The sequence below is a fragment of the Eschscholzia californica genome, unplaced genomic scaffold, assembly GCF_041429995.1.
Source record: "Eschscholzia californica isolate CP2 unplaced genomic scaffold, dmEscCali1.0.p SCAF_1, whole genome shotgun sequence".
NCBI lineage: Eukaryota > Viridiplantae > Streptophyta > Magnoliopsida > Ranunculales > Papaveraceae > Eschscholzia > Eschscholzia californica.
Genome location: NW_028238198.1, coordinates 44,327,306 through 44,338,363, shown reverse-complemented (window position 1 = coordinate 44,338,363; position 11,058 = coordinate 44,327,306). Strand labels below are relative to the sequence as shown.

The 11,058-nt window shown below is 35.2% G+C and overlaps 1 protein-coding gene across 3 annotated transcripts; it reads right to left on the bottom strand.

The window, feature by feature from the left end:
- Positions 1 to 295: 295 nt before the first annotated feature.
- LOC147567058 (Eukaryotic aspartyl protease family protein) lies at positions 296 to 8,856 on the bottom strand. 3 transcript variants are annotated; one of them, XM_086653667.1, is made up of 10 exons: positions 8,191 to 8,856; positions 6,464 to 6,602; positions 5,341 to 5,582; positions 2,760 to 2,987; positions 2,463 to 2,601; positions 2,307 to 2,383; positions 2,116 to 2,215; positions 1,650 to 1,710; positions 1,479 to 1,550; positions 296 to 847 (listed from the first exon to the last, which is right to left on the bottom strand). In XM_086653667.1, exons 1-10 carry the CDS (start codon positions 8,487 to 8,489, stop codon positions 612 to 614), a joined length of 1,593 nt encoding a protein of 530 aa, XP_086509793.1. In that variant the 5' UTR covers positions 8,490 to 8,856; the 3' UTR covers positions 296 to 611. The 3 variants fall into 3 exon arrangements, with proteins under 3 accessions (XP_086509793.1, XP_086509794.1, XP_086509795.1); XM_086653668.1 differs by having other exon boundaries at positions 5,341 to 5,613; positions 8,191 to 8,787; XM_086653669.1 differs by having other exon boundaries at positions 6,464 to 7,261; positions 7,315 to 8,736.
- Between the last annotated feature and the right edge of the window lie 2,202 nt (positions 8,857 to 11,058).

Sequence of the window (11,058 nt, the reverse complement as noted above, 5' to 3'; positions counted from 1 at the left end):
TAGTCCTCAAATTAATTATTGTATTAATATCAAAGGACTTGTGTTTTCGGGTCCCTGTTAAATATAAGTCGATCATAGTTGACTTGCACAGCGCCGAAAACTGTTACCCCATAAGATATTTGATTGTCATATATTAGCCACCATAACATACGAGTAGAATAAATGGGCTCATATGCCCCATAGGCATCTGTAAGGGTTATATATGGTCCTTAAGGCCCAAAATGTCTTTGAGATGTTAGTTATTAGACTTATCTAATTCATGGTGTAATATGTTCAAGATGAATCCATGTAACCATGTAATAACTCTTAAATCTATATAAGAAAAACACATTATAGTAAAAGTCTCACAACAAAATACATAATCTACAGCCCAATAAAGGACTACTGTCAAAATATCACTAAATTTTCCAGCCAAAAAGACCATATCTAACCCAACCAAAAGATGGCTCAAAAAAACAGCAAAGAGTGGTCTTCCCTAACCCAGTGGACCCAATGACATAAAAAAAATTACATTGGATAACAAGAAAGCTTAACATAATATACAAGCAAACACCATATATATTTAAAGAAAGAGAGAAGAGGTTTATACTTCAAATAACCCACTAACCAACTTAGAAGACTGAACCGGAGAAACATGTGAGCGGAAGCAGGAAGATTGTGATAGTATAGAACTCGGACCTGATAAACAACGATGAAGCAATCGAGGGAGGGGAAAGAGCCCTTCCAGCAACAGCAGGAGAAACAGCACGTCCAGCACCAGAAGTACTCTGCTGCTCATTTGTTGGTAATGGGTTCTCTGGTTTACCTTCAGGGGCTCCCGGCTTCTCATCTTCGCTCAGATCTTGACCTGTATGCAGATTGTTAGGGGTGAAAAGCAGAGAAAGGGGGAGAAATGAAATTAGTGGGTGTTGTGAGGTGTGGGAGGTGTCCCATGCAACGAATTGCAAAAACAAAATTCATCTATATACGATAAATGTACACTATTTTAATTAGTCAATTATATGATTATATCAACAAATATATACGATAAAATGTATCTTAAAACCACCACGCACTAAATCGAGGCACCCGAAATATAAAGAGACATGCTAGCCTTTGACGTGATATGTAGCAAACATTTAAAGATTGGACTAGTATGAAAAGGAAGTTTGGCTTTGTTGGCTCGTCTTTCATATGCACGAACAAATAGTTAACGGAGACTTGTGTAAATATTGAGGGGAGGTGCTACAATCACCTAAAGTCCGACTCAGCGTCTCTCTCTCACTCGATGAATTGATGTCATAATGTGTAACCTTGAATTTAAATCATTCAAATATTCAAAAACAAAACAGTTGCCAAATGTATGTGGTCAGAAAGATGTCATATCAACTTCTGAGGGAGAAACTCTTGGGCAAGAAACATTTCTCTGTATGGAATGACAATGGGGCCGATGGGCTATATATATTCCACTAGGATTAGAAGTTAAGCAAAACACTTACAATTGGAACTTGACCAACGAAGCTTCAGATTTTCTCTATCAAACACCATCCTATAACCCGTCATGAAGTTTTCTGAGCAAATTTATTTAGACAATATGAATTAGATACTAGAAAAGTTGAAAGAAAATAGACGACGTCTTAATCAGTTACCAAAAGTAAATCTCAACTTACGGCCAATTCTAGCGAAATCTCCTTCTGTAGCCTGTATGGCTAGACAAAATCCAGCAAGCCCCTGTAGCAGAAAATTTACTGAATTAGAGTAAAAAAAAAAGTAGTTAAATAATTCAAATTCCGGGCTGCTGTGTTTGACATTAACCTATATCAAAGACTCTTATGCGCATCTTTTGTACAACACAATAATGATAACAAGGTCTCCTTAATACAAACAGCGACCTAGTGAAGCATCATACATCAACTAGACTACAGGCCTTAATGAACAATGGTCTTCTTAATAAGTTTTTTTTAATCGACAGATGCAATAATCAAGTTCAAATCTTGACAAGAGTGGAACATGGTACTGTGGGAGGATTAAAATGAGCAATTCCTTGCAAAAAGTCTCTTTCCTGTTAGGTGTGAAATCTGTCTTAAATTGATTATTATTCTGATCAAACATAAATAAATAAACAAGACCACGGACCTCATCTCCCTGGAAAGGGAAAGCAAGATTATGGACCACGAAGCTGTTGTTCAAGGGAAACATCAAAGACAAGCTAGGGATCTCCAGCGACTCCGGCGAACTGTTCCAGCATAATAAGGCAGATGGAAATTATCACAAATAGGCAAGTAAGAATGTTCCAGAGCTCTTCATGTCAAGTCTAAAAAACATACCTCGTCTCATACTCATAGCAGTATTCCCACGGGGATCCTTCAATGCTGGATCTTGTATAATTCACTTTTCTGTCAAACTATCAGCAAAGAAGATGGTGTTTTTGACCAAATGATTTCAACGTGAAGTTTGAGTAAGAAACTGTGATAAAGGATTACCTCCATAACAACCTTCTTATATACTTTCTGTGGAAGAAACGTGAATGATGTGCCACTGTCTACTTGTGCTTGGAATCCAGTTTCCTCAAGACACGAAGTCCCAATGCAACAACTTTCAACTCCAACCATGTAAGCAATACTGATTCAACAAACAAGAAGTTATTAAATTAAATCCAAATAAAAACATAACAGACGCTAAAAGCATGATATATCTGGCAAAGGTACTTAAAATCACACGTCAACAGAAACACAATAAGTAATCCACATGATGTTTATTTAAGTTTGTCTGTAGCATACTATTTCCCGTCAATTGGCAAGAAAGACGTCGATAGCTGAGAAGTAACTCCTTCGTCCCCAAAGAAAATTCTGCCTGCATCATCATTATCAAAGCACACCGAGAAAGAATTGCGGGCCAAGCCAGCCTTTGCTAGAAAGCTTATAACTGAAATGTCACCAAGTCCCAAACCCATGACACCATCAGGAGCAATTCCATCTAAATAAAAACCACTCTGCTTTCTGCCACAACTGCATGAAAATAAACATATAATAAAAATGAGAACCTTCGTATGCATACTTAGTAATAAGGGTAACAGAGGTATTCAAGTCAAATATTCATACCCAATAAGTTCAAAGGAAATATTCTCATATATATCTCCAAAATATGAATATATTAGAAATAGGATTATTTCTATATCTACGTTATTTATTTCCATCCATTGTAATTCTCTTCTAGTATAAATAAATATGGAGGTATATGGTTTTCCTCATCCAAAACCTAAATCTTTCATGGTATCTGAGCCTAGAAAACTCAAACGAGTATAGTTTCGATCTTATTTTGCTTCTGCTTAACCGACGGCGGTAGCCACTTCAATGACTATCGTCCGCCGGAATCATTAAATTTTTTTTTCTTTACCAGTTTCAATTAAGTTAGGTTTATTTTAGTACTCTCATTATATTTGATTCAACAAATCGTAGTTTGGATGATAATTATATGGGAGTAGTTGCTAGTAAATAGATCATAATCAATCTAAGGAAAGATGTTCAGGATGATCTTCACAGTGTTACTTGGTTCATGTTAATGGTTTATTATTCAAGTTAGTTATGTGTTGGTGAAAATCGGTATCATAAAAGAATCGTAAATAGGGGCAGTTTTGGCAGGAGCAGTTATTTTGTTTCTTCCCAGTTGAGAAATCTTCCTGGACGTCGATTATTACCTCAGTTTTGAGGCTGATTATTTTTTGCCATGAACCTCTGAATCCGTTGTGATTATGTTCACTAAGTGCAATCTTGTTGCCATGGGTCTCTGAACCTACAGTGGTTATGCTCACTAAGTGCAACCTCTTTTTATTAAATGGCCTCTAAATCCATTGTGATTATGTCATGTTTGCTCGTTACCACTGTCCAAAATTACTTGGTTATTTATGTTATCTACACCAAACAAAAGCTTCTTAACAACCAATCCATTATAATGAAGTATATGTCGAAGAATCGTATCATGAAGTTTCTCCCCATGAAGTTATTTCTCAAATTGAACTTTTGGTTTGATCCTCCGTTCAATTTGCGGGAGGGTAATAAGGGTAACAGAGGTATTCAAGTCAAATATTCTTACCCAAGAAATTCAAAGGAAATATTCTCATATATATCTCCAAAATATGAATATATTAGAAATAGGATTATTTCTATATCTACGTTATTTATTTCCATCCATTGTAATTCTCTTCTAGTATAAATAAATATGGAGGTATATGGTTTTCCTCATCCAAAACCTAAATCTTTCATGGTATCTGAGCCTAGAAAACTCAAACGAGTATAGTTTCGATCTTATTTTGCTTCTGCTTAACCGACGGCGGTAGCCACTTCAATGACTATCGTCCGCCGGAATCATTAAATTTTTTTTTCTTTACCAGTTTCAATTAAGTTAGGTTTATTTTAGTACTCTCATTATATTTGATTCAACAAATCGTAGTTTGGATGATAATTATATGGGAGTAGTTGCTAGTAAATAGATCATAATCAATCTAAGGAAAGATGTTCAGGATGATCTTCACAGTGTTACTTGGTTCATGTTAATGGTTTATTATTCAAGTTAGTTATGTGTTGGTGAAAATCGGTATCATAAAAGAATCGTAAATAGGGGCAGTTTTGGCAGGAGCAGTTATTTTGTTTCTTCCCAGTTGAGAAATCTTCCTGGACGTCGATTATTACCTCAGTTTTGAGGCTGATTATTTTTTGCCATGAACCTCTGAATCCGTTGTGATTATGTTCACTAAGTGCAATCTTGTTGCCATGGGTCTCTGAACCTACAGTGGTTATGCTCACTAAGTGCAACCTCTTTTTATTAAATGGCCTCTAAATCCATTGTGATTATGTCATGTTTGCTCGTTACCACTGTCCAAAATTACTTGGTTATTTATGTTATCTACACCAAACAAAAGCTTCTTAACAACCAATCCATTATAATGAAGTATATGTCGAAGAATCGTATCATGAAGTTTCTCCCCATGAAGTTATTTCTCAAATTGAACTTTTGGTTTGATCCTCCGTTCAATTTGCGGGAGGGTAATAAGGGTAACAGAGGTATTCAAGTCAAATATTCTTACCCAAGAAATTCAAAGGAAATATTCTCATATATATCTCCAAAATATGAATATATTAGAAATAGGATTATTTCTATATCTACGTTATTTATTTCCATCCATTGTAATTCTCTTCTAGTATAAATAAATATGGAGGTATATGGTTTTCCTCATCCAAAACCTAAATCTTTCACTTAGTTATCACTAATCCTGAACCAAAATCATTTTTAGAAAGAATTTTTAAGCCATAGCGATTTGAAACTTAGATATTACAATTGCAGAAAAGTACGTAAAAAACACACCCAATGAAAACCGGAGCTTGTACCAAACTTTTTGATGCATGATCATTGCTTGATGCCAAGTGTAATGTATCCTGAACTAGCAACCCGGAACTTGAAGTGTTTACTGAACTATAATTAACAATATACGGACAGGGCTGCTTTGGATTTTTGCAATTTGAACCCAATTCACATAGCTCGTGGCTGCAAGATACGTGCTTGCTGGTGCTTGATCCAGCTGGGCTATACTCACTTAAATCTCTTTCCTGCATAATAGATGCCCCTACCAGGGAGCACCTGTCAATCAATCATTGGAAATAAGTGCTAAACTTGTTACCAAGTCCTAGCTTAATACCGAAGAACCCTGTGGCAGATGCAACATGAGTTCTGAAACCATAACCAAGTATCTCAAGAAAAAGTAACAATTTAAGTTTTTCATCTGATTATGTAATCGTTGACCATGCGATAGAAGTCCTGAAGCATTATACGAGATTATAATAAAAGATACTCATGAAAAGAAAAAAAAACGGAATTGGTCAGTAGAATTCTCTTAATTATCAGTAGTTATGTAACTTATGTTTAAGGTAGGAGCTCTCAAGTTGAAGTGCCTGACAATAAAATAAGAATTAGACATGTTCACTAAATAGTCAAAGATTATTGTTGTTTTGCATATAAGCCTGACTGGAGCGAGTAACTCTGCTCAGCCTTTGGCCGATCCGAAGACAAGCCCGAGTTTACCAGCTTAGTAATAGTCGATATACAGCTAATGATATTCCACCGAAAGACAAATCAATTGCCATTGATATTCACAGTATACCACAATGAACCTTTACAAGTTTCCTTTCCGAGTTAGTACGCTCTAGAATATAACACTTATTGAAGCATTCCAAAATAAAGTAGGGACCGTCTACATCTTTGTTCTAATCCTGAAACAATATCAGTTCAAATCTTTTATTGGCAGATTTGATTAGAAAAAACTCTGGAACATTATTATCAATTTATTAAAACCTCTGCTTTTGCTTATCCACTCAGTCTTTTAGACCATACACCTTTTTCCATTAACACAATGTTCGTAACTAAATTTTCAGTCAACAACTTTACATACTATAAAAATATTAAAATTGGAAAAAGAATGAGTTCACCATACCAGTGAATTATAGTGACTAGCAGAGAGTGCTGCACACTGTATGCAGTCACATGGAACCCAAAAGAGATCACTCCCAGTGTCCAAAGCAACAAGAAAAGAAACCTTTGGCGTCCCAATATCAACCCATGTGTAATGTAGCCTGTCCAAAGAAAATCGATACATGATAGCCTCAATAAACTAGAAGTTATTGTAACCCCATTGGGAGGTGGAGCAATATATTGATTAATATCACCAAAAATGTATTATAACAAAATTGCACTTGCACTTGGTAATAAATTACTACTAGTGCAAAATTTTAATTTCTTTATACATTTAATTTTTCCTCTTGATAAAAAAATTCTCTATAAATTTTCTTCGAAAATTGAAAATATTTCTAGTGTCAAAAGAACTATGACTTCGTGAAAATGGTGGAAGTTATGTACAGACGAAGAATTTACAGTAGAAATCTATGGGAAACAAAAAAAAACACCATGAAAATAGATGTTACAAGCTATGTCAATTACCATGGTGAGTGAAAATAGGGAGTCGGGAATCATTAATGAGTTACTTTCTGTGATAAACAAAATTGGTAACGAATACGCCTGTGTGGAATGCAGGACTGGTTTACACAGCTTATAACTAATATTAACAATAATAAACATTTTTTTTTTTGTTATAAACTTCAGTAGGTATTCAAGGTTTGTTTTGAACATTTCAATTACTTCAATAATTTCAATCATTTGCTATAATTTTTGGAGGTGTGTATGCAAGGTAGAACTAGGAACTCGTAAGTAACGGAACTAGTTTACTTAGGTTACTCTAATGAATTGATTGACCCTGGGTAATAAGTTTAACTGCGATATTGTTAGAACCTACTAAGACTACTCCTAACGGAAAATGAGTTTGGCTATCCTACTCATAGAATCACCCCTATCTCTATGGAAATGGAAATATTTCAATTATTTCAATGGTTAATAGAAATAAACGAAAACTTTAGGATAAAAAGACAAGAGTTGACCGAAAAAGAGGAGATTTTCTCCTCTATAAAGTATACAAGAGAATCAAGTTGCAGGATAACAACAATCTGAAAAGTCATTTTCATTAGACTCTTCCCCGACTTTTATATTTATAAATGCCCGTAATACATGCCAAAATCGTTAGCACATTTAAGATGCAGGTAGCTCCGAACCGACGCCCTGCTTTCTCAACTCACTATGACTTTATCACCGAAGAGTCAAAAACTGTAAATCTCTAGATGATAATAGTTAGTAAAGTTAGTTAAATTTCGATAACTGCTAGTTAAGAGTTATATACATCATTCGACTCTATAGAGACCCACTACAGTGAAACTGACCGTGATGGTTGACATCTGTTAGTATGTCACTGTCTTTGTAATATCTTCATTACAAAACTTGCTTCATTTTTAGTTGGAGAAACAATCTTTGTATATATTGAGTGAAAATTCAATGAAATGTAGAGCCATCCAATATCCAAACTACAAGATATGGTAATTTTGATGAACCCAAAATTGGCTATTACCTTTATAATTTATAAATACTTCTCATTTAAATCAAACTTCCTACAAAATGCCTAAAATGGTATCAGTTATCTGCTATCTCAACCAAGACTAATTAAGTAGTAAGATAGAACTAAGATACTGTAAACAAATGAATTTGAGATCAAGAACCCTAACCTAATCTTACATACTATAAACAGAATCGCAACAGAAATCAAGTAACATCACTTACCATCCAAAGTCATTTCCGAAGGAAATAGTCTTGCTCCCTTCAGAAGGAAACAAAAATTGGTACTGAGCATTAATCTTCATCTTCTGCCTCTGCAAATCACTACTCACAAGCAACTGATAGTAATTCATACTCTTCTTACTTTTTGGCCATGAATCAAAAACCTTATCGTTTGTAGAAACCCTAAATGACTTCATTTCATCAGAGAACCGATGAATGAGCTTCGAAGATAATGTAATAGCAAAAGAACTATTAGTTAGGAGGATCGCCGTTACTAAAGAAATCAATAACCTAATCTCCATGTCTAATTGAAATCTAAAAGTAAGAAACAACTATAAGCTTTTCAAAGTAGATTGCAGATTCTCTTCATATTAGTACGCATTACTAATCGAAAGATCTACACAAATTCATAATCAATAATCTTAGAGAGAGAGAGAGAGAGAATGTAGAGAGAGATAGAGATCTAGGGTTTTCAGCAGCTCAGCTTGAGATAATCTACACACTGAAACCAGAAGAAAAACCAAAAAAGTGAGTTATAAAAGTAGAGATAGAGAGAGACGTTTAACGAAGCTCCGTTTTGAATGGAAAATTTTTCCGCCAGCTACTAAGTTACGCCTCGGTTTATACTACGCACCCAACCCTTTAAACCGTTAAATAATTTCATCCGTTGATTTCCATCTGTTATTTACTCTATCTATAGAGCCGTTGATTTATTACCTCGATATACGTGTATTGCTAAAGGCGCCCTTCTACCCACAAAACCCTTCTAAGATTTGGCCTGTATGAGGGCGCTAAGAGCATTAAGTTGGAGTGTTTTTAGAACTCCACTTTAAAGCGTGGACAAAGATAAATGATTGAATATGTATGAGAGAATCTTAGGAAAATGTACTCTCTAGTTTTATGCCGTTGGATTAACTTATAGATTATTAAAGATATAATAATGATCGATCCGACGACTGTTCATTTAAGGTGTACGAACTCCTGTGGAAGATGAAATCATCTTCGTCTAGGATCCAAGAAGACAAATTAAATCACGTGTCCCCGCCGGTCTAAAAGGTTTGAGCCGTGGGGCTACGGAAATGTGCTAAGTCATGGTCGGTCATTATGAAATTAAAGAAAAAAGATGCACCTAAAACCCTAGGTATGAATGACAATTGGAGCACATTAGATCATCCTGAAATGAAAAATTTAGGTTTAAAACTCATCCTACTTAATTTATAAGTGTTAATTAAAATACACACCAGTTCTTTTTTTTGTTGTTGAATAACTAGTTGTGAAAGCTTATATTTGAGTAACAGTATCATTGTAATTATGTAGTTACTTTATTATTGTAGTGTGTTTATCTCATTAATATTATTGTGTTTCTACGATAACTTATGTAATTCAAGAGAAACGTGTGTAGTATTATAATTGATTACTGGGAAACAAGGGTAGAGGCAGTTATAGGTTGTCTCTCGCTGTAGTCAGCAGTCATTTCGTAATTACTAGCTAGGATCTAGACCACTATGAAAATATGGAGTCAACTTTCACGAGATGATTGCTTACTTAGATTGGTGCTGGAACAATGTTGGAATGATGTCGGTATCATCCTTAAGGTTATTAATTTTTGTTAATTAGATTTTATTTGACCATCTATTTTCTCTGCGGTCCTCGTTGGCCCTTCTCTGTCTATTTTCATTAACAACTTTTTAATTTTCGACCTATTTCACTCTGCAACTCCATTTACAAAATCATCACTAAAATAATAGCGAACCGTTTAAAACCTTTTCTCGAAGAAAACGTGATGTGGACTCAGAATGCTTTTGTCCCTAACAGACAAATTTTCGACAATATAGTTATCACCCAAGAGTTATTACATTCTATGAATTGTTCTAAAGTTTAAGGGTGGAGGATTCTCTCTTAAGATGGACATGGCGAAGGCTTATGATAGGGTCAATGGTCACTTGCTCCAGCTTATCCTTTCTTGCCTCACCACACCCAATTTCAACATTCAGGTCAATGGTCACTTATATAGGAGCTTTAGGAGCTCGAGAGGATTGAGGCAGGGTTGTCCTCTGTCACCCTACCTCTTCATCCTCACATCTCAGACTCTATCCCTACTTATTTATCATTATGAATCAAAGTGTTTTTTTACAGGTTACAAGATAAATAACACGAGCCCCTCGATCTCTCACTTATTATTTGCTGATGACTTAATCATTTTCGGAAAGGCAACTAATGATAATCTAAATGCTATTCTTGAGTTCATGACTATTTATTCCAGGTTTTCAGGCCAAGCAGTCAATTATGATAAATCTCGCATCTACTTCAGCTCGGGAGTCCCACCTGCAACAAAGAACAATACAAGTCAATATTACAAGTTTCTGCTATGTCCGATCAATCAAAATACTTGGGAGCTTTAATTCTCAAACCAGGCAATAAAATTAAAAGCTTCGACTGGTTAAAGGATAAATTCAAGAAAGCTCTATCAGGATGGAAGCAACATCTTGTTTCACAAGCTGGCCGTACGGTTCTAATCAAATCAGTCCTAGGGCCTATGTGTGTCTACCTTTTTAACTATCAGTTAATTCCAAAAGGCGTAATCCACCAGTTAGAAAGGGAAGAAAGATCTTTTTGGTGGGGTCACAATGTCGAAGATAGAAAAATACATTTTATCAATTGGGACCTCATCACTAGTTCCAAGAAACATGGGGTTTTGGGTATTCGATCTCTAAATGAAGCGAATGAATCACTGGTAGCCAAAATGGCATGGCGTTTCTTAACAAATAAACAGGCAATATGAGTGAAACTATTAGAAGCAAAATATATTAAGAATTGAAGCTTTTGGGAAGTGGATAAGAGTAAACCTGCATCTCCTTTTTGGAAGTCTCT

Bases quoted from the DNA above. Each gene is read 5' to 3' on its own strand.
- LOC147567058 (XM_086653667.1), bottom strand. From the start codon at position 8,489: ATGGAGATTAGGTTATTGATTTCTTTAGTAACGGCGATCCTCCTAACT. The intron at 2,988-5,340 runs GTGTGTTTTTTA...ATTTTCATGCAG, and splicing joins CAAGCTCCGGTTTTCATTGG to TTGTGGCAGAAAGCAGAGTG. The intron at 2,384-2,462 runs GTAATCCTTTAT...CTTTGCTGATAG, and splicing joins ATAAGAAGGTTGTTATGGAG to TTTGACAGAAAAGTGAATTA.